Source organism: Teleopsis dalmanni, chromosome 2, assembly GCF_002237135.1.
Source record: "Teleopsis dalmanni isolate 2A chromosome 2, ASM223713v2, whole genome shotgun sequence".
Lineage (NCBI taxonomy): Eukaryota > Metazoa > Arthropoda > Insecta > Diptera > Diopsidae > Teleopsis > Teleopsis dalmanni.
Window position 1 is genome coordinate 207,821,755 of NC_051847.1, and position 24,507 is coordinate 207,846,261.

General features: G+C 29.4%; 3 protein-coding genes across 5 annotated transcripts; all 3 read right to left on the reverse strand.

Moving 5' to 3' along the window:
- Positions 1-1,332: 1,332 nt before the first annotated feature.
- On the reverse strand, positions 1,333-11,614 carry LOC119684985 (ATP-dependent RNA helicase p62). Of its 3 annotated transcripts, XR_005252775.1 has the most exons (6): positions 11,143-11,614; positions 6,631-7,845; positions 6,325-6,563; positions 2,899-4,516; positions 2,362-2,540; positions 2,246-2,263 (listed from the first exon to the last, which is right to left on the reverse strand). XR_005252775.1 is itself a non-coding variant. In XM_038099150.1 (5 exons), the coding sequence occupies exons 1-5, from the start codon at positions 11,592-11,594 to the stop codon at positions 1,988-1,990; spliced, it is 2,361 nt and encodes a 786-aa protein (XP_037955078.1). In that variant the 5' UTR covers positions 11,595-11,609; the 3' UTR covers positions 1,333-1,987. The 3 variants fall into 3 exon arrangements, 2 of the variants coding, with proteins under 2 accessions (XP_037955078.1, XP_037955079.1); XM_038099150.1 differs by lacking the exon at positions 2,899-4,516 and having other exon boundaries at positions 1,333-2,263; positions 11,143-11,609; XM_038099151.1 differs by lacking the exons at positions 2,899-4,516; positions 11,143-11,614 and adding an exon at positions 7,926-8,038 and having other exon boundaries at positions 1,333-2,263.
- A 2,448-nt stretch (positions 11,615-14,062) lies between these two features.
- Positions 14,063-15,249, reverse strand: LOC119685942 (thioredoxin-like). The gene has a single exon (XM_038100356.1). The coding sequence runs from the start codon at positions 15,166-15,168 to the stop codon at positions 14,734-14,736; it is 435 nt and encodes a 144-aa protein (XP_037956284.1). The 5' UTR covers positions 15,169-15,249; the 3' UTR covers positions 14,063-14,733.
- Positions 15,250-15,727: 478 nt separating this feature from the next.
- Positions 15,728-16,558, reverse strand: LOC119683634 (zinc metalloproteinase nas-4). The gene has a single exon (XM_038097422.1). It carries the CDS (start codon positions 16,553-16,555, stop codon positions 15,728-15,730), a length of 828 nt encoding a protein of 275 aa, XP_037953350.1. The 5' UTR covers positions 16,556-16,558.
- Between the last annotated feature and the right edge of the window lie 7,949 nt (positions 16,559-24,507).

Here is a 24,507-nt window from a genome sequence, read left to right on the forward strand (position 1 = left end):
TTATTATTATTCCAATTTCTCTTACTATTCCCACCGGCTATACGTCGAACAATTGAATATATTGATACATGTAATTGCTAGAAAACCATCGATTTTTCAATCGTTCCTAACTATTGCTGGTCCTACCTTTTTACAACATAACCTTAAAGTATGAAAGACCGAATTGTTATAGATTTCTGCAAAGTTCTTCGAAATTTTTAAAAAAAAATTATTAAAAAATTAATTAAATACAACGAACTTGATTTAAACCGAAATGTAGTAAATTCTGTCATAAAAACCACTACATACATTACTTTTCGTTTCATCATATACAGTAATATCTGCTATTTCTTATATCATCTACTATAACAAATCTTTTATGTTAACTGTTATAATACATCGTGTTATACGGTCTGTTGTTATCTGTTATAGTCTGTTGTTATCTGTAATAGTCTGTTGTTATCTGTTATAATCTGTTATTAGTTGTATTATCTGTTATAATATATCATTAATAGTATTATCTGTTATATCATCGACTGAATTATCTGTTATAATATATCTAGTTATATCATCTGTTGTCATCTGATATATCAGGTTATATCGTGCTGTCGTTATTGTTGAACTCGGGTGGATTGTATACTCCCTTTGGGTAGTAACGAATGGCACTTAGTCCTCAAAATTGACGACTGGTTCCGGAACGTAAACTCCGCCGTTCTTACAACCATATCATCTTTTGTCATCTGTTGTAATATATCTATTATATATCATCTGTTATACGTGATGTTAATGTGAGACTACCTCAAGTGCATTTAGCGATTTTTTGACCAAACACGGCACCACTGTCATCGCTCAGACACCATATTCGCCAGATCTGGATCCGTGCGACTTTTTGCTGTTCCCGAAACTCAAATTGCCCCTTCGTGGTAAGCGTTTTGAGTCGATTGAATCGGTAAAAGAGAATTCGCTTAAGGACCTAAAAGTCATACCTTCACGGGCCTACGAAAAGTGTATGGAAGATTGCGTTAAGCGTTGGCATATGTGTATCGCTTCAGAAGGAGCATATTTTGAAGGAGATAAAATAAATTTGGAAAAAAATTTAAATTTATGTGTTTTATTTACAAAATCCGAGTACTTTTTAAGCAGAAGGTATATATTTTAATATAAATCTATATAATATATATATATATATATTATCAGTCGTAATATATGTGTTATATATATTATATATATATAATATATTATCAGTTATAAATAACACACAATCTTTTAAAACATATATCTAAGTACCACAAAATTGTAAAATAAAAAGCATTATTTGCGAGTTTCCTCAATCAATATTTTTTTATAATTTTATTTATTTAAAATACTTGATAGTTGTTATGGTATAAAACACTGTGCCAGAGTATAAATTTATATACTGAAATACATTAAATATTCTTGTTTCATAATCGATTTTAAACGTACTTTACTTAAATAAAAACTGAATGTTGCGCATTTACAAAATGTGTATAAATAAAAATTAAAAGTTAAGAAATTAAAAGAGAATTCATTTAAACATTTAACCATTGAACTAAACACTAAAGTTATTGCATACTTTTACTTTTAATACCTTTGCAGTATATATTTTATTTAAAAGTAGTACATTTTGTATTTTATCAGAAAAAACAATTTTTTCAAAATTCTTGATATTGGATACGTAGAAACTGGCATATTTTACATTTGAATTTAGCTAATCATATTAATAAAATTTAGGATGAATGCATGATTTTGATGAAGAGACTTTTTTAAACTTTTAATTACGTCTTTTTTAAGTAAGACAAAAATTTAATTGGTATTTAGTTGTCGGTAACTGCTTGTACTGACTAAGTATCAAAAAAATTTTTGCTTTTCTTTTTAGTAATTTTGAGCTTTTTGTCTGTATGGTATCACCTTAATAAGAAATATTCAGTGGAATTTAAATAATAGGGAATTAATATATAAATTACGACTAAATCCTAATTATTTATCTCTAGTTAAAACGTGTATGCCTTGAACCGCCGCCGTTACTACTGCTGTTTCCATTTCTGCTGTAGCCATTTTCGTTGTTGCCACCATAGCCATTTGAACGGTGGTTATTGCTGTAGCCGTTGTTATTGCCATAACCACGACCACCACCGCCACCACCAATGGCACCCTTTCTGAATGTGCCACTGAAACGTGAATTACCGCCACCACCGTAACGCGAACGACCATTGTCACCACCACGTGTATTACGTGCCATATTTTCAAGTGCTGGATTTATATCCTGAAAAATTACAAATAAATAAAAAAGAAATTAGTAATTATTTTATTGTAAATATAACTTATATACATTTTACATTTAGTTTTAAATAGTTATATTACCTGATTAGCCTCTTTTAACACATCAACCAAAGCTCTGGATTGTTTGACATTATTTTTGGTAAAGAATGCATATGAAGTGCCTTTTGTATTTGAACGACCAGTTCTTCCAATACGATGTATATAATCCTCAGATGATTGTGGGTAATCAAAATTAATGACATACTTAATGCCATCAACATCTGTTGTTAGCACACATTTGTAAGGAAAAAAATAAAACAAAAATTAGTAAAAATTAATATTAAAAAATTTCTCAATTATACTTTATTCTAATATAATCAAACAATATTTGGTGGATATATAAACAGCACATCATTGATACATCCAAAATGTAATTAAAATATAAATTTTGAATTTTTTCATAGCCAAACGTTCTCTTACTAAAAAGGTCTTTCTCACACATTTTTCACTTTAATTTACTAAAAACAAATGTCCTTGCATAGGTTTAAAGCTTACGGTTAATATAAATATTTTTAAGACTGACATTAGTAAGGCAATATATAATAAAAGTTTGTATGTTTAGTTAGAAGTTTACTTTACCTTAGTGCTTTATATATATATGAAACTCTTCTCGTCGCAATTATTGTCGTTAACGATGAAAAGAGCCAAATGTAGTAGTAGTAAATTCTAAACATCTAAACAATCTTTTGCTAAACAACACACAATATCAGACGTTTGAACCGAATCAGTCGTAGAACGATTCGAAAAATTGATTAGCGCACAACATCTATAGAAAGTGTAGACTTTTGTGTACGCCAACATTATCACTAACACAGGCATTATGTAGACTTTAGTATGGTTATGCATTTCCGTCGCTTTATTATCGCAGCTGGCCAAATGTGTCCTTTGTTGATTTATGTTTATTTTATGTTGGCAATGATGCAGTTTACAATCTTTATAAAAACAAGTCCATTTGCCTTTCGATGAGACGACGTTGTTTCTGGACGTTGCAAATGATGATGTGATGGTGATGTTCCATGACGTATAGATCAAATAACAGCAACAGCTTCTCAACATTTGTGTTACGCCGTCCAAACCATTACGTCGCCTTTACTTTTCTTCTTTTTTTTTTTTCGTTTTGTACGTCACTGTTTTTAAAGGCAAATTTTCATTTTTTTCTTTAAACTACATCGGTTAAACGCGATTTATTAAAAGTTGTTAAATAACAATTTGTTTAACGAAAAGTTCATTATATTTTTGTTTACAAAAAAAAAAAAAATTAACACAATTTTCATTATTGGCAAAGAACACATCGGGTTTTTACATGCTTAGAGAGCGTTCGTAGGAGATGCATTTTTAAAATCCGTTTCAAGTGCCTGCGTGTGATCTGAAAACGTTAGAGCTGGAGTACATTGCTGAGAGAGTTCTGGTAACAAATATAATAATTAAAAACAACGCCGTTAATATTTAAGAACACGTTTTACAAATTCTAAAACTTATAAACGTGGCTTTCAGGCTTTTCTTTCTCTCTCTTTTGCTCTCTTATTCTCTTTCTCTCACTTTTTGCACTCCAATTGTTTATGTGTGTGTATGAAACGACCGTAAGCTCTTGTAATATTTAAACAAATTACGCTTTCATTAGATCCCACTAATACCCCGGACTTTACAGTGGGTCAGCAGAGGCCACATATGATGCGTGATGATAGGGATACATTAACTATCGCGATACGTTATACACAATTATTACACCAAGCTACGAATCTTAGTGCAATCAATAATAATTGAAAAGAATATCAAATGATTTTTTACTTTATGCGGATATCGTCTAGGTTTGCGCAATAGGATTCAAGGTATATTTTAATATATACAGCTGTAGAGTTGAGGTACGCTTTATTTGCACTGTTAAAGTTGCTATTAAGCGTATTGCCGCATATTCAATATACCTCCGTCTCCACATTACAGCAAAAAAACACAGCATATTTAAATAAGCATGCGATACGACATCCTTTTTCCAATGGCGAGTGGTAAAAGTGTTGCCGTCGCCATCGTTACACACTCTTAATCTGAATCTGAATCTGAACTTTCTCTTTGTTAATCAAATTCCATTTAATTATTTTTAGAATATAATACTCTTTTCAAATCGGAAAGTTCGCATTTAAATTGTATCAGATTATTACTAGTTCATAGTTTATCCCCACCATACAACAATAATCGGCCTCTGTAAACGAAAAATGTTGAAAAAAAATAAAGCATAGGGAAAGGGGAAAAGAAGGAGGAAAATACCATTTGATTATTATATCTTTAACAATTGCGTTTTGTATACATATATATAAAAGAAAATTATTATTTAACCTAATAGTGAAAATGTTATACATGTTTAATATATGAAGCTTTGAACTTATAGCTATTGATATAAAACAGAATGGCCATGTTATGTATAGTGTCATGGGCTCGTCAAAATCAAAATTATTGTTTTCAATGAAAATATAAAATTGAAATTGAGAGAAAAAAACAAATGTCCGTTCAAATTTGGTCATGAGAGTCCATGCCTCGTCACTTAGGTAAAGTATTGTTCAGTCTTTTAGTGGTAAATGTATATCATGCATTTTCGTCATAGCCCAAAGAGACAGTTTTGACGCGACCATGACACTTCACATAAGATGAACTTAAGTAAAAAAAAAATTTAAACATAAAAGAAAATAATATTATTTAAACAACATTTAAATTATTAATAAATATAAAAATATAATTTGAATGCAAAAAATTTCAAATATAATATTAAAATTTTAAAGATTATGATAACACAGAAAATAAATAATTATTATAAAACTAATATTTAAGAAATATATAAATATTAACTACAAATACTATCTACAGATTTTAACTATAAATATTAACTATAGATATGAACTATAAATATTAACTATAAACATAAACATTATTAAATGTAAGTATTAAATAACAGCTTAATTTCCGTTTTGCGTGCAAATATCTATATATTTTAAGTATTTAATATTTAAAAAAAATTTTATTTAGAAATTAAAAAATAAACGATTATTTCACAAAAAACTATTATTTAAAGATATTTAAAAAAACTATTATTCAAAGATTTAAAAAAAAAAAAACTATTATTTAAAGATTTAAAAAAAAAAACTATTATTTAAAGATTTAAAAAAAAAACTATTATTTAAAGATTTAAAAAAAAAATATTATTTAAAAAATAAATTATAAAAATTATAAAGATTTCACAAAAAAAAAACATAAACAGAAATAGAAAAATTAAAAAATAATTATTGGTTAAAGATATAAAAAAAATCATTAGTTTTTGAAAAAATAATTACGCAAATAATTGGTAAATGATTATTAAAAATCAATTATAAAATAATTATTTTTCAATAGAAATATTAATTTTTAATAAATAATTTATTAATAAATAAGTTATTAATAATTAATTTATAATAATATCACATTCGAAAGTTATTAACATAGTAATTTATATTAATTATATATTTATATTAAATATTATAAATTTAAAAAAAAATTATTATGCACATCATTGGTAAATAATTATTAAAATATATCAAAAACTTATAATGTTGAATCCTTACAAAAATATATTACTGATACATCACATCACATAAATAAAATAAATGTACTAAAATGAAAACAATCATATATTTTGGTGCGTTTAATCAGTTATCAGTTCGTTATAAAAACTAAATAATAGATTAAGAGAAATAAATAAATAAATAATTGAAGGAAATCGCATATCACTAAAGATATTAAATATCTGGTTCATGATTTCAAGCTATATGAAACTTTCAAAAACATTTTCAATTGATTTGACCTTAAACTAAATAATTACTTAAGTTATTTCGAAACCCCTTGCATTCAAAAATATTTTGTTTAAACAATATTAATAATGATACTAGATTTTGCTTCTATACTACTAACTATTTTAGTGAAGTTCTATTAACGCAACAACAATGTATCGATTTCGAAGCTAAACTAGAATTGATGACTTACCGAGACCACGGGCGGCTACATCAGTGGCTACCAAAATGTTAGATTTACCAGAACGAAATTCGCGCAACACGAAATCACGTTCGGATTGTGACTTATCGCCGTGTATAGCGCCGCAGCGTACGCCAAAGCTGCGTATGAAACGCACCAACTGGTCTACGCGCCTTTTTGTTTCAACGAATATGATAATTTTACCAGGATTTTCACTTGTGTCATATATTTCAGATAGCAAATCTTTTAATCTAAACAAAATGAAAATTTTATAAGTATAAAATAAGACATAATAAAAAAAGTCATATAACAACTTACTTATCTTCCTTATCGTGTTCCTCGCAAATTTCAACAACTTGACGTATATTGTGATTGGCTGACAATTCCAGAGAACCAATATTAATTTGCACATAATTGCCAAGGAAATCTTCAGCCAATTGTTTAACTTCTTTGGGCCAAGTAGCGGACCACATAAGTGTCTGCCGATCAGGGCGAATTTGTGAGAGAATTTTACGTATTTGTGGTTCGAAACCCATATCCAACATACGATCAGCTTCGTCTAATACCAGATAAGTACAACGCTTTAAATTAGTTGCGCCAGCAGCGAGGAAATCGATTAATCGGCCAGGTGTTGCAATTACAATTTCACAACCACGTTGCAAATCACGCATTTGTCCGCCCTTTGGTGCGCCACCAAATACACAAGTATTACGCACATACGATGAGGAACCAAATTCGGAAGCGACTTGTTGTATTTGCTGTGCCAACTCTCGTGTTGGAGCCAAAACTAAAGCGATGGGTCCGTCGCCACGTTGTAATGGTTGTTGATTATTAATGTGTACAATAGCGGGTAAAATGTAACCCAATGTTTTGCCAGATCCTGTCTTGGCTATACCAACACAATTTTGTCCACTCATAGCAATTGGCCAACCTTGAGCTTGAATTGGTGTTGGTGTCTTATAACCTTGTCGACGAATTTCTTTGGTTACATAGTCAGGAAAATATGCTTCGCTAAAATCTTGTATCGGATTGCCGGCATTACCACGGACAGTGATTTCGTGTTCGTCACGATAGCGTTGTACTTCATATGGCGCACGATTGGCTACACCTGGATGTTCTTGATAGAAATTCTTCTTAAATGGTGCCAAATTAGAAAAATCAACACTGGTGAGTGTTAAGTCTTGACCGCCACCAGTATTGTTATTGCTTTTGGCACCACCATAGCCGCCACCACCATAACCACCGCTATTGCCATAGCTATTACCGCCATAACTGCCGCCGCCATAGCTACCACCGCCATAATTACCGCCTTCATTACGTCCACCATTACCACCACCCATTGGTCTACGATCACGATTTTTCTCAATGCGACCATTACGTACACCATGATACGATGATTCTCCACCAAATCGTGAACCACCACTTTTAGCGGCGCCAGACCCTCCTGAACCACCACCACCACCGCCACCACGTCTATCATCACCACCACGTGCTCCTCCGCGTGAACCACTGAAATTTTTATCATGAGGTGCCCTACAAAAAATAAAAATAGAGAAAATTTAAAAAAAAAATAGAGAAAGATATAGAAAAAAAATAGATTAAAACAAAATTACTGATTTCCTTGCGATCTCCCATTATCATTTATTCTACGCTTTTCATTATAGTGATTTAAATATTTTCGATCATTAGTACTTCTATCGTATAAATACATCTTACACATGTTTGGATATAATATTTAAATATTTATTCAACAAATATTTAATTTGACAAAAATAACTCTATTCTATAAAGATTTTTTTTAATAATAGTGAAGTGACAGATAAGATTTCAAAGCTTTAGCCAATTTCAGACTGCTATGTTAATATATATATAGCACGTAGGTCGATAGATCAATGGCTCGTTTATGTAAATCGTTCGAGTTTAACGCACAGAGATCTATCTAGCAGATAGCATGTAGGTACGTGATTTAGTGTAAGAAGGAAGAGGATTGTGTAGTAATAGAAATGGATTCGAGTTAAATGAAAAAACCTAAGCACTTCAATATTGCGGACCCAAATATCTATGGAACTCAAGTTAGTACGTGCATTGGAACATAAAAATTATGCAGAGTGACATTATGAATCCCAAAGTACACTATACCACCTTAATTAGATTTTGTCCGTTCACGGTCAATATATCATTTATATTAAAAAGTAATGAGACTTTAACTCTACTTCTTCATATTAGAGAAAATAATTTTCTATAATAAATTAGATTTAAATAACTATTCATTTATTTTCATAAATAATATTATCAATTTTGACGAAAAGTGCATTACAAATGAAACCAATAAAATTCTTTAAACTAAATAACAAGAATATTTATTAAAAGTGAAAACTTTATATGTCATTTTGATGAAAAATGTAATCAAATTGTGGCTTTTTAAATAACAAAAACACCATTGCGTGTTAAACTTTAATTCGAATAAAATAGAAATGTAATGCAATTTAGATTGTTTTGATAGAAAAATAAGTAAATAAACATTTATATTGTCTATACTATATTTTATCAAGAGCAAACTGAATATAAAATGCGATTCAAAATTAGGGGCCCGCTTAGGAGAATCCATATAGCGCACTACAAATATTTTTTGAATATTTACGAATTTTTAATCTAACTTAACTGCATACTGAATTGATAGCGTAAATGGACTAGAATAGTATAATAATCTTAGTTTCCAATGGAGCTGAGTACTGCGATATTAGTTGATATTTTGTACTGAAGTTGAAAATATGTTGATTTAAACAAAACTATAAAATATTTATTTTATAGGTTAATTAATAAAAAAAAAATTGAAAGATGTGGAATAAGTGTGTTGAGCTAAATCATGATTACTTATTATCATAATTATTCATTATCATAATTATTTAACAGAATTAGTTACATCTATTTACTAGTAATAATTTTTGATTTTCGATATTTAATTTTATTATTTATAAAATTATTTGTTACCATAAATATTTATAACAATTATTTTTTATCATAATTATTCATTACCAAAATTATTTATGGTCATAATTATTTATGGTCATAATTATTTATTATCATAACTACTTATTATAGTCATAAGTATTTATCATAAATATTTACAAAAATTTTTTATTATATTAATTTACTAATAATTACTTGTTATTATATTATCATAATTACTTATCATAAATATTTATAATAATTTTTTATTATTATATTTATTTACTAATTGTTTATTATCATACTTATTATTATTATTACTTATTATTATTACTTGTTATTATTACTTATTATTATTAGTTATTAATATTATTTATTTATTATTATTATTAGTTATTAATATTATTTATTTATTATTATTACTTATTATTATACAAACTTTGATTAGTCTTGAATTTTCTTTGTGAGATCATAATAATTAACAGATTGCGGTTGTGATGCGAATATGTTAATAAGAGACTTTAGTAAGAGACTTAAGCAAGAGACTTATAGTTTTTTGTCACACTTCGTAGCGGTAAAATACACCTATTATTATATTTTGTGCTTATTTTTATAATTGAAAATTATATTATATTGTTATAAAGACGTTTTTTCGAAAAGTACATAACAACAACTAAAATTCTTTTTTCTACTATTTTAATTAATTGAATTTTTGGCTGACCACACAACTATTTCGAGTATTGCCTAGTAACCATCATCAGTGTTTTTGGAAATAATTCTTGTATTTATGCATAAATAATTTTTGAGACTGCACAAGTAATAGGAATCGAATCCGTGTTCTGCCAAATTTGAAACTTAGAATCTGCGTTCATTAGCCAACTGACCCAAAGCCCTACTTGACTTTTATGTTCGAACATTTAATTATATTGTTATGGACATATAATAAAAAAAATATATTGACAATGGTTAATACTCATAAAAACTTATTAATAATAATATACTTTTTTTTTGATAATATTTTATCTCAAATATATTTAACGCAATTCCATAAAATCATTTTTCATATATTTTTAAAACTCTTTAAATTATAATTTGATGATTTTGCATTTAATTTCACCGTATAAAAAAATTGCATATACCGACAATTTTTATACTTTAAACATTTGTGTATGTACACAATATTTTTTTTTGTGTATTTCCTGCATACATACACACACACACGCAAGCGTGTAGGTAGTATGGAAAAGTACAACACGAAAAGCAACACGCCAACTGGTAATTCCGTTTGATTAAGCAGACAGACATTTCACTATTTGTTGTGTGTGTTATACAAATGGCATATAATGAAGTAAAGAAAGGCAAAAAGTTGTCGTCATTTGGCATTCAAAATTAAATTCTGATAAATATAAAACGCAAAAGAATATTTAGCACTTGGTTGCTACATGACTAGATGATAAGGTGAAGCCGACACGAGGCAATTTTGAAGAGAAACGTGAACGAATTTCTTTGCGTGAAGAAGGTGGATGAAGGGTGCGCGGAGTATAAAACGTAAAAACGAGATACAGAAAAAACTAGTATTTTCTAGGGAAATGTGATTCAAAATAAAAAAAAAAAAAACGAGATAGCAACTTGAAGGAAATTAACACTAACACATTATGACTAATAAACAATAGTTATTAATAATATTTATGAATACTTTCAACACATTTTAATTAGGAATATTAATTTTTTTGTTGTAATAATTTTCTGTCTTTTAACCAACCAATACACAACAATAAAAATCTATTATACATACAAAAATAAAATGGCGTCACCGAAAAAACACTTTTAGATACAAAAAAAACGTATATATTAAATTATAAAATATTATTTTATACTTACATTGTATCTAAATAATCTTCTTCGTCTGGGTCTATATATAAACTATTCCTTTTGGTTTTAGATGCTTGCTTTTCCGCTGGAAGTGTTTCCGCTTCTAAGAGTCTTATACAGGTTAGATGAAATCCTCTATAGAAGTTGCTACTGATGGAGCTCTGCTGTATTCCGCTGTGATTGAATACTTTTTGATAAATCTGCTTTTTGCTTTGTTGCTGCTGATTCAATTTTGTGCAGATTTTTGGCTCCTTCACTTCACTGCTGTTGATAGTTGGAAAAGCAAAAATTTGATTTCTGTTTGTAGAAGAAAAAAGAAAATGGCGTCGTTGTGATGAAGAAGTATTTTTTGTTACTGGTGATGAAATCAATAAATTTTTCACACAAGCAGTAGCAGCTGCAGGTGTCGAAAGCGTTTCGCACGAGCTTTTATATAAATTCTGTACTAATATTTTAAACATTTTTATGTTTTAATAAAACTTAACAAAATAAAATTTTTAAACACAAAATCTAATTTTTCATTTATTATCACAACATAAAAAACTCGTGCATAACGTCAAACAGCACACTACGTTCTTACCTAACCTCGTCCAAAAGTGGAATGACGCATGGCAACGAAAGAGTGTATGAAAGCGAGAACTGAAAACTATTTAATGTGCACGAAACAAATGAAATGAAACGTATAACCGCTGTATACTAGCACAACGCCGCTGTGCACAGTAGTTGGTTTGAAATTTTGCTACATTTGTACATTATTATTTTCAATAAATAAAGTTTTGCAAATTAACAATACATAATAACAATTTTATCTCGTTAATAATAAAATATGTTTTTATGTTTATTTAATATCTGTCAATACCCATTTAGATCTAAAAAAGTTTAGTGACATTTGTATTATATACACTTATAGCAAGTTTACACTATTCCAATTAAAATGATAAATATCCAGCAATAAACATTGTTTTTTAAACAATAATTCAAAAAAATATTTTCCAATAATGTTAAATGATTGTGAGTGAAAACCTAATATTACTCGCTAGAATTACCATTAGTAATTGGCGATAATTGTGCCATTATATTATATGTTTAGACTGTTATGATTAAATAATCCGACAAATAGAAGAAAAAATAATATGGGGCACGTTATGATTGCAGTCACATCACGGGAATTATTATTCCCTAGCACTGACAGGTCACTTCATTTTGCAACTATCACTTCGTGACTGCAATTATAACATGCCCAAAGTTACAACTAAATTATATTTTAATATAGCTAAAATTTTATTTGAAGACTATACACTTTGATTTTCAGTAACTGTTGGTGACACCACTATATTTTTTAACTACAAAGAACGTTCAATAATACATTTAGGCTTTTGAATCAGGCAAGTAATTAGGTACGTTTTTAAGAACAAGATAGTTTTATATTGCCTAATTAGATCACGCCGTTGCTTGGATATGGGATCTAATTAGTATTCATTTAGTTTCCTTATAGCTCACGCCCATTTGCGTTCACACAACTCAGTTTTATTACAATTTTGGGTGTGTCGGTAGTATAAACAGAAAAACTAATACTAAACAGAAAAAAATTGACCAATAGTGGTGATGGCCTGTGGTTTAATGCTGTAGTTTAAATCAGAAACTGATTAAAAACATATGATATATCAAATTTTTTAATAATTGGATACCATGTTAAAAACTGTATTACTTTTAAGAGTAAAATATTAAACAGAGGGTAGAACTTCTTTTAGTTTTTATGTTACCTTTATAAAACCATGTTTCCAATAGTCTCATTTGTGCAGTTTTGCTATTTAAGACCGTTAATACGAAAAATTTACCATACAAAGAGTTTTCGTATAAATGAGCTAATTATAAATAAATAAAGAGATTTAATGCCAAAAATATTGTATATAACCCTTAAAAATAAATTTCTCACAAGAAAAATTATCAAAAATTGAAATAATTTTCATATTTTATATGTAAATTGTAAACAAATAAGCTATTTCACGTGCATAAATCAGTTACACCAACTGAAACGACCACATCATGGTTTTATCATACATTATTATATATACAGAAAATTGTTTTATGTGTTATCGATTTATATATATCTTTTGTTCAATATTTTATTTACTTGTATCATACATAAAAGCGATATAAAATAATTCCAATCAGAGAAATTTTTTGTTTCAATTCGTTTTTGATTCATATTTCATACATATAAATATAGTAGCCGCTGTTTGTATGAATACTTGTTCTGGTACATTAGCCGCTGTATTTATACTATCTGTCAAATGATTGGTGGGTTGTACTGTCACAAATTATTTGAATTAATGCTATATTGCAGTGTTTGATTTTTATCTAAATAAATTTATAATTGTAACATTTTTGTTGAAATCTTAATTTAAGAACAAACGCAAGTAAAACCATAACATATTTTTAATTGTAATTACATATAAATATTCAACAACAAGGGAGAGTATAGCGCACAGCATTCTTCAAAGAACGAAAAACTATTATTCGAGTAAACTAATGATAAATTGAGGGAAATAATAAATTATGTCGGTAACGCAGTGAATGTTGGTCTTTACCAGAATTTAGAGTAGGATAAATTAGATAAAAATTAAGTAAATCAGATATTACCATTGCAAAAATTTTATAAGATATTTAATAAATAAATTTGAAAACTTTAAATCAAAAACAATAAATAAGTACAAAAAATTAATATATACATAAATGCAGTGCAAAAAATCCCTAGGAAATTTCAATTTACTTTACTTCAATTAACTCGAACTCGCACACGGCTTAAGGTTATGTATTAGATTTTTTCTGTAGTTTGTCACATCAGTAAAGACTATTAATGAATTTAAATGTTGTATTTAGGTTGATATCAAAAATGCATATATGAAATGTAAAAAAAACCACAAAAAACTTTTAAAAAAATTTATTTGCGGGGCAGATTAATTGATTTCATGCTTCCATGATGTATATAACACCAGATGTTAAGTATTTTTATAGCAATGTGGTCCAACTTAAATTATTTATAGTCCATCTTGATGAACGCGATGACTTTAGCAGATAAAGATACGAGCTTACTTCTCGATGATTATAAAAACTGTTTACATTTGCTGCCACAAAAAACACTGAAGAATACGTTAAGGCTGGCATTCCTACAGCAAATGAAACGCATCTTTATAAAAAGCTTCAAAGATATTCGAAGCAGTTTCTGTAACTAGGGAACTGTTGTTTTGTCCATATTGATGACGAAAATGCATTTATAAGACTATTTGACGTTACATTCAGTTGTTAGTAGGACCGAAATGATGTCAGGATACGGCTGCACGGTATTGTTCGCATATAAGTAAATGCAAAGCAGTTACAAAAGAATTTGGTGCGATACCACCAGGCAGGTTTTAATGCTGCAACCCACTTAATCGTAACAAATCAAACAAAGAATGTCATGCTGCTAATATTATTATTCAGACATCCTTGTCGAGGAAATGCCAGAAATTCAGATGTGATGATTTTTTAAAATGGCAGCAAAGTTTTTAGAACTATTAAATGTAGTCTTCAGGAATCCGCCTCGGAATAGTAATGTATCTATTCTGATTCCGACATAGCTTGGTTAACCCACTTGCGTAAGATTTCTCTATCTTGTAGTCCCACCATACGTTTAACCACTTTGCCATTCTTCACAACCATTAGCACTGGCACAGAAGCAACATCGTAATCCAAGGCCAATTCACAAAGTTCATCAATGTCCACTTTTGCTAACTTTACCTTACCAGCTTTTTCCCTGACAATGCTTTCGACACAAGGGGTTAGTTTCTTGCATGGAACACACCAGTTAGCAAAAAAATCCACTATGACTGGTTTATCGCTTTTAATAACTTCTTTGTTAAAATCTTCCATAGTCTCCACCTCAAAGATTTCTCGTTTTGCAGCTGCTTTTGCAATGTTACGAACCAATGGAGATCTGAGTGACTGTCCTGTTGCAACTTTCATTGCAAATTTAGTTAAGCCATTAATAAGCATGTTTTAAAGTTCAAAAAATCTGCCCAAAATTTTGAATGATGAAAGTCGAAAAGTTTTTATAAAATTCTAATAATATTTATTTATTATAAAAATAATATTGATACATACTTTTTTTTAATAAATTGTTAGCCTACTTTTATTTAAAATTCAACAAAAATTTTTATATATTACATAAAGTTTTGACAAGGATTAAAATGACACAATTGATCAATTTTATGAAGAATATCTATAAAAAAAATTTTATAAAAAATACGCAAATATTAATAATTTCAAATGTGTTATGTAGTATAGATTAAAATTTACATATGCATGTCGCATTTAATTAAATGCTATTAGTGTAAAGAACCTTTAATATTAATTAATATTATTAGCATTCTTTACAATATTTAAAATAAATGCTTTTTCCAACACTGCTTTCCTGACAAATTTCTGCGCAGCCGCTGTGCACTTTTATTTACATTTTTAAAGCTGGCGGCACAAAGTAACAAAACAATTTCAGTGTTCACAAAATCAATATGATTTATTAAAAAATAAAATATATACAAATAATATTATTTTATTAAAGAGCTAACAACTTACAAAAATTTTTGTACATTTTAGCTTGTCGTCCCTTTAGGCAACCATAAAGATCGTTTATTTTCAAGCAATCGGTTTTGGAAATAGTTCTACGTTGTCCAATGCGTACACCTGGCTGCAATGGAGTCATAGTTGGTTTTTCACCTTTCTTTTTGCTGAAATAAAATTCACCATAATGCATAACGGAATTGTAATCATAATCAAAAGTGTATTTGCCCTTCTTTTGCGATATAAGTTTAAAGTTCTTACGAAATTTTGGCACGATATTATCCCAATGGATTTTTACAAAATTGTCGCGATCAGCACGAGATTGCTCATGGTAAATACCGATGGCATGCATTAGTTCATGCATAATGCGACCTTCACTGCTAAAGCAATGCAAACTTGTGTCGTCTGGTCTTTGCAACGACACTAATTGCTCGCCACCTTGCTTACCAACGTAGGACCAACAACCCTGTGGTCCATCTTCTGGCGGTGATATTAAAACATAGTCATCTGTTTCACCATCATAAGGTATGAATTTAACGCATGTCAATGAATTAAACGTTTTCAATGCACGTATTATAGCTGCACGTTCTTGGCTTAAATAAAGTGGACTTATTTCGAATGGTATTGTGGCATTTGGCCATAAACGCTTCGGATGTTTCATTGGATTTACACCAAGTCTTAAAGAGATGTAAGTATAAGGATCAATAGCTATATCGCCTTGAAATAAACGTGGCATAGTTTCTGGATCCTCACCGTCTACATCTTCGTCATAATCTGTGTTTGTGCCAAACTGATCGTAATCTGCGGAAAAAGTAATCTTCATTTTTATTAGGTGAATATTTCAGTTGGTGTTTAATTTGTATGAATATTTTAATTAATTATTTTATAATTAATAGACTTGTGAAAGAAATTAAATGAATTTAAAAAAAAGCAGGCGGAAACGGCCTATAACGCTCAGCGGTAGATATTTATAGCTTCATCTGTAGCTTATTGAAGTAAAGCTTTTTTTTTTTAAAGATATTTCGTTTTTTTTAAATTCTATTAAATATTTAAAAAAAAAATAAACAAAATGTAAAGCTAACTATCATAAGTAAGGAACACTGCATCCTTGTTTGTTTGTGATTTATATTTGGTTCTTCACAAAAAAACCAGACTTATACCTTATGCTCAAAAGAGGTAAGTAAGAAGCATGTAAGGAATATAAATAATATATTAATGTGATCGATATGTTATCAGCCTACGATAACCCAATTTTCAGTCGGTTTCAATAAGATGGCACCTCTTTCTACAGCTGGTGCTACAATAGATTTTTTGAAGCCATTGTTCCACAGTTGCTTGATACCCTTGCTGATTTTGACTGACCGATTTAACATCGCCAGATTTTTTCCTCTAGGTTTACTTGAAGTCAAATTTATATTTCAACAAGCAAGAGACGCTAGACAAACTTAAGGCCAATATTGACCAGAAAATAGACGTAAAAAAATTGTCATTGTATGGTAAGTGGCTGGTGGCTCGGTAGCCATACGGGTGGCCACTTGTGCGATATAATCTTCAGAAAGTGATGGAATGAAATCTCATTAAGCCAAGTTAAATAATTTTTAATTTGAATAGCAAAAAATGTTGTTTTAATGTTGTGTTTGTTAAATAAGTAGGTCTAACTATTATATAGTCAACCCTGTATTATAAGTATAATTAATCGATCTAAGTGATCGATTTGTGATCTAAGTGATCGATTTGTGATCTAAGTGATCCTATTTTTTGTAATCGCTATTCTATCCTAAGTACGTCATATAAAGATTATAGTAAAACTTTACAGTAAACAGAAATGACTTAAACAGATCTTCAGTACCCAATGTTCCATTTACAATAAAAAGTACTTCTTATTTGGTAAACTCTAGAATACTTCTTATAATAGGTAACAAAATACCTGAATATGTCTTATGTTGAGGTTATTCCGAGTTAGTGTAACTGGGCACTTTTAATTTCTCTTAGTCGGACAGTTCTAATATGGACAACTTGTCAATGGTAACACATTTCGCTTGATTAGTCTAGACAAAAGAAATCACTAAAAGAATATTAAATTCTTTATATATAGCAACAGACGATATCGATTACAAAGTTTTTAATGGAGTTATTTAGAAGCCAATGAAACTCATACAGATTTATATATAGAATATGCTGACCAATGTTGATCATTTTACTAATGGTTTTTGGTATTATTTCAGAGATGCATAAGATGTCATTTTAAAGCCCACTATCCCGATAACTAAGCTATATTGACATACTATTTAGTGTAGTGCAAAGTGTTGCTTTAAATAACTGACTTTAGCAAAATCCAGTCTTATGCACATGTTCGGAATTTTGGAATCATGCCACTTTATCAATTAATTTATTTATATATATACATATATATTTTATCGAATTATTTTGAGTATAAATTGTTTCGATAACGACTAAAAATTCTTTTCTAAATTTTCCAGTTTAAGTAGTTCTTAGCCTATTTTTACGCAATCAGTTATATATATATTATAATATATATATTATAATTAAATATAATTATATGTATACTATATATAGTAATATATATAATATAATGTATAAATAAATATATATATAACATATATAATTATATGTAATTAATTTATATATTATAATTATATATATTATTATATACACTACATCCTGAGGAAGAAGTCAAATAGACTTCGAAATGTTGTCAAAATATATATGGGAAATAACTATATAAACTAAATTTAAATTAATACAATTTAAATTGTAGTAATTTAAATTAAAAGTTCGCAAAAACAATATAACTTTTTAATTTATTTATAGTTTCACTTCTGCAGCACAAACCTGAGGTACTTGTTATATCCTCATCAAACATATCCATGTTCATTGTTGGATTTTTGGATTGAACTTCAGTAGCATATATAAGATGCAGATGCATTTCAAAGAGAAGCGATAGTTGCACCAACAAACCCATTAGCTTAAGTGTTTGTTTTGGATTCATATTGACGATTAATGCCAAGTCTAAAGCATCTACTAAAACCGATATATTCTGTGAAGCCACAGTTAAAAACAATGCATTAAAGTTCTCACAAATACTTTAAGCTCCAAAATCATTAAATATGTAAGTTAAATTATATAATTATAATTTGTAAAGCAAAGAAATATTTTTATGTTGAGAGATCACAAATCACATGTCCGAACCGCACTTAAATTCGAAGACATTCCGTCAATCTGAACGTGTCGTATTGTTTGCGGCTTAAATACAAACTGAATTACGAGCTTCAAACGCAAATAGCAGCGCGATTTATGAGTTGCAAAATTAATTGAATAAAATCGTTGGCTAAATACTAAAACCAAAAACGAAAGTCATCGAATCCATATGCCGAGCCAGCAAGCCAAACCAAACAATCTGAGCGCCGCGCAGATATGAAATCGAAACTGAAAGATACAAGCGCGTCGATAGTTCGTAAACGATTAAATAAACAAACAATGAAAAAGATTGTTTGTGGCTTTCGAGCCAAATTTCAACGCACACCTTCAGCTGGTTTAACATGTGCATAATCGTGCTAACACCACGCGGCACCGGTTCTGACCTGGTCTAAACAACCAACTGTGCTCGGCTGTAAATTCATCCACAAAATTAGGTAGCCAAAAAAAAGAAAAAAAAAGTGGAAAATAATGTGAAAAAAATTCCAAGTGAATTATTTTGTTTGCAGTGCAAAATGCTTGGCGCTTAGCAAATTGAGCTATTGTTTTGCGGTGAGAGTGTTGCGCCGAACTTGTGTCTACTTGCTGATTGACCCCCTGCCAAATGAAGTGACCAGGTGAGCTGTAAACTGGAAATAGAGTGCTCTATTGTGTCATTAATTGAGTACATGTTTTGCTTCGAATAACAATTGAAAGCAATATTTCGCAAATTGGCCAAAAACGTTTTTGTTTTGATTTTTGGAGCTCTGAAGTGCTTTTCGATCGAGCGAGTGCCGTAGCGTCAATTAAGTAATTTTTTCAATAAAGTGGACTTTATTTTTGCACTTTTGTGAATTTATGGATGGATAGTCGTATAAGAAATATCTAATTAAAGCTGTTGAATTGAATTGAATTATGTTATAATTGCAGTTCTAAGAAATTAAAATATTATTGTGATCTTAGTTCCAATCTTAGTAACATAATTTATTACAATACTGGCTGTGATCAATACTTTTCCGGTAATATCTGATAACATTAAGAAGTTGATTAACTGCAACATGCAGCAATATTATAGTGTACTTTATCGAGATCTATTCTAAACATTAACTATGTGAATATTAATTCCGGATTGTTAAAATAAATGGAATGAAGGAGAACGCTTCAAAAACCTCAATTCGAATGTTACGAATGGAGCGAAGAAATCAAAACTATAAAATTTGTGTCATTATTGTAAAAGTTCCATTGAAATGGCAAGGTTCTTCCATCTAAATATAGATTATATTCAACCTTTCTCATTCACCCCTTCATCATTTCTATCTTCTATCTCCTCAGTTTGACCACTCTATCCTATTGTGCTTTGGATATGTTTTGTTGTCCTTATGTTATTCTTACTTGTCTGGTCAAATTGGTCTAGAATAACTGCAACATAGAATTAAAATATGGCTACTCTTGTCGACATTGTCACAGACGTTCATAAGTCAGAAGTGGCGAACCATATGTATTACACCAATTTTATAAAGCAAGTTTCAATAGAAGTAACTGTTGTGGTTGGTAATCCATACCTTTAAAAACAAGGTCGATACGACTTAATAGCTCTTATTTAGATTCATAAATCTTTAAAAAACATTCAATTACTAGCAAAGACCACCAGTTTAATATTCAACACTGTCAAACACAAAATCCATAAGATTTAATAACTCAAACTATTCAAACTTAGAACCTGGATTATTTTATTGATAATTATTATTATTATTATTGCTAGGGGATGTGACACTCTAATTGTCGGGTCTATTATGCCCCCTTCTGGGATTTAGAGTAGGTCTTTAAGCCCTGTTGCGTCAATAAAAAGTAATATAGAACCTACTTTACGGAGTTTTATTACCTCTTTCGTAAGGATATACATTCCCAATAATGTTATTGATGATCATTTTTATTTTACATATTTGCATCTACAGGGATGTGCTCATCGCTACATCTCTAATGATCGCAATAGATAACAGGACGTTCAAATCAGAATAACAAAAGGTAGGTAGGCGTTTGGAACCCTTAGTAAAATATGGCTAGTTCCAAATATCTTTCTATAAATTAATCCGGAACTGATGTGTGTGCAGTATTAAAATTAGATTAATCTCGATTAATGCAATGACCTTTTTTTTTGATGAATGATTTGATAAAAGATATTGAGTCCAACTTCATTGACAAAGTCACGGGATAATTTTTTTTGGTGCATTTACAACGATTTGTATGTGAAGGAGAAGATATATAGTAATATCAATCTAGTTCAAATTCGATCTACTTTATTGTATTGTGCAGAGAACAGATATATAAATCCAAAACCTTTTTAAATGAAGAGATCATTTATAATATATATAGATTGATTGATAATGGCAGTAACCAAAATACCGGTTTGGTCAATCGAAAATTGTTATTCAGTTGAACTACTTATAATATATCGTAGTATAATCAATATATATATGTGTTTATTTGAAAATATGTAAATGTTAATAGCACCCATAAATTGTTGTCACTTTTATGGCCTACAACAAATTAAATTATAAAAATATTTTAAGATCCAAAACTGAATCTCAAATACTTCCACTTCCATATTACATAAACATATTTAACATTTTCCCATCTTCATTCACATATTTTCTATCTTTTGTATATTAAATATTTCACACCTTTTATTTGCATTTATTAACAATAAACAATAAATAACCAAACTTAATATTTATGCCTAATGTGGTACGAAACCTTGCAACATCAACTTCAATAAAAAAACTTCATCTTATCAAATTTCTCGTCTTAAGACTGAATGATTTTCTTTCATCTGATTTCTGGTTGATGTGGATTCGATGAAGATGTCAAATGGAGGTGACTCAATGCGCTTATCTCAGCACTGCTGTGCATACATTAAAATGGAATTTAATCATTCCGTGAGATTTGCATTTGATAACAATGTGCCTTAATTTAGTTCAGTTCAATAAATTATTGCTCTGATTTTTGGAAATTTATCTCTTTCGGCTATACTGAAATATCTCAAACCACAATAAATTTTATGGATTTTATCTTAATGTTAATTACTGATTAATTATTAAATTAATTACTATTTGCAATTTATGATTAAATTTACTGCATAATTGTAATTTATAATTTTAATTGAATGTGGTTTATTGATTTATGTGTAATAATATGTAGTATATAAGTACATGCATACCTTCTGCTCAAAAAGTATTCGGATTTTGTAAATAAAACACACAAATTTAAACTTTATATACATATGCCAACGCTTAACCCAATCTTCCATACACTTTTCGTAGCCCCGTGAAGGTATGGCTTTTAGTTCCTTCAGCGAATTCTCTTTACCGATTCAATGGACTCAAAACGCTTACCACGAAGTGGCAATTTGAGTTTTGGGAACAGGAAAAAGTCGCACGGATCCAGATCTGGCGAATATGGTGTCTGAGGGATGACAGTGGTGCCGTGTTTGGTCAAGAAATTGCGTACAACAAGAATTTTCCATAGTAAAAATTGCTAAATGCACTTGAGGTAGTCTCACATTAACAGCTGCTGTAAACAAACTAATTGACAGATGGCGGTCAAATTTGTACCACATGTCAAGAAAGGGTGTATCAACATAAGAAAAAAAATTTTTGAAAAAGGTCTATTGCTTAAGGAGTAGTTAACAAACAACTTTAATGTTACCGGATACTTTTTGAGCAGAAGGTACTATATAGATAAATAGTATTCGATTATAAAGAGCAGAAAAAAAATAAGGTAATTAATTTTAATATTAGTTAAATAAGTAATTACTTAAAGACTAGTAATTCTCTATTATATTATTATAATATAAAAATAAATAAATAATAGATATGTGGACAAATTGACTATATTAATTTATATGACTAAAATTGTGATCAGAATGGAATAATAAAAATAATATGTTACGTTAATGTGACAGTCGGCCTAGTTATACCCTAAGAGTCCATCAGTAAATAACATATAACCTTAACTATTTTTACTAATGGAACCATTACGATGTTTTTATAAAGCGCCAAATGCTTCACTGAAAAATTATTTGAGCTAGTTAAAGACATGCCTCTGAAGAAGCCTGTTTCTGGTTAAAGCGGGACAGTTGCTGTAGTGCTCCAGTGTTTCTTTCTTTTCATTATCTTCACAATAACTACAATAATCATAGAAGAAAACACTCAGCTTAAAAGTTAGTGACCGATTGTAAGTGTTTCGTTATAGAGGTAGTAGCAAAATAGCCTTCCGTTCAAGGCGAACACGCTCCGATTTCGTTTATAACCCCAAATGCGGTTTGAAATCATAGTTTTAAAACTAAATAAAAGAGGAATATTTAGAAGATTTTTATGTAGGATGTTTGCCACATTCATTAATTTATGGACTTCTAAAGTGGAAAGTCTTAATCTTGCTAGACCGGAATATTTACAATAAAAATATTCAGTTGTTTTTTTCTCTTCTCTTCTGTAGCGCCTGCATATCTGATTGGAAGAGATACTCAATTTTTAGGCATGGGTGTCCACTGACTAGTGGCTTGTCAGCACTGCCATGAGTATTGTCATATCCAACTTTGCTCAGTAGAGTTTTTGTTTTTGATACATTATAGCTTGGTCATGTTAGACCAGTTATAGAAGCAACGAGGAGATGATAAAGATCTTCTTTCCTTCTGCCTTAGCAGATCCTTTGATTTTTTTCTAACAAATATTGACCATATTAGTTTAAACGTTGCATAAGCATTTCCATTAAAAATCTTACTAATTAAAAACTTTTTTTATTGACATAATTTTGAGCCGTCAGTCCCAGCGTTACATACATCATGACACACAAATTAGAGTTTACCTATGTACTCTTATAACTCTGTGGCGGGTAATTTAATTTGTAAAGAAGTCACGTAGTTTGAGTTTAAAATTCGTAATAATAATAGTACATAATTTTTTAAATTGAAATTGTTTATGTAGAAATAATATTTAAGTGAATTTTGTTTAGTTTACTGTTTGGTTGCTTCATAGCAAATAATTGTAAATAAACAATAAATATTGTCAGTATTGACAGTTTGATGGATTTGCTAATATTGTATTTATGCAATGTCATTATTTTAGTTTGGTGAGTGCCAAATAGAGAATTGTATTCTTATATAGTATAAATTTTTAACTGAGACTATTGACTCTAAACTTTTATTATTAACCAATTTTACTTTGCTTACCTTGTAGATCATCATCTATGTGCATGAACTCAAAGAAAATAACTTTGAGTCCGATAAAAACTATCAATTGTTAACTAAAATAAGTAAACAGAGTACGTAAAATAATATCATATCACTACTCAAAATATATACATACCGATGACATATATTTCCGATTTTTCCGGAAATCATAACAAGTTTAAATGTTACAATAGAGCTATACACAGATACGTTTTAAAGCAAAAAACACATTAAATTAGTACTTATTTTATTTAGCAAAATTATAGGTCCCAATAGAAAGATTGAAAACTAAATTCAATCTCAAACTTTTAGTATAAGAACGTGACTACCAGATAGGCATTGATGCGTTATGC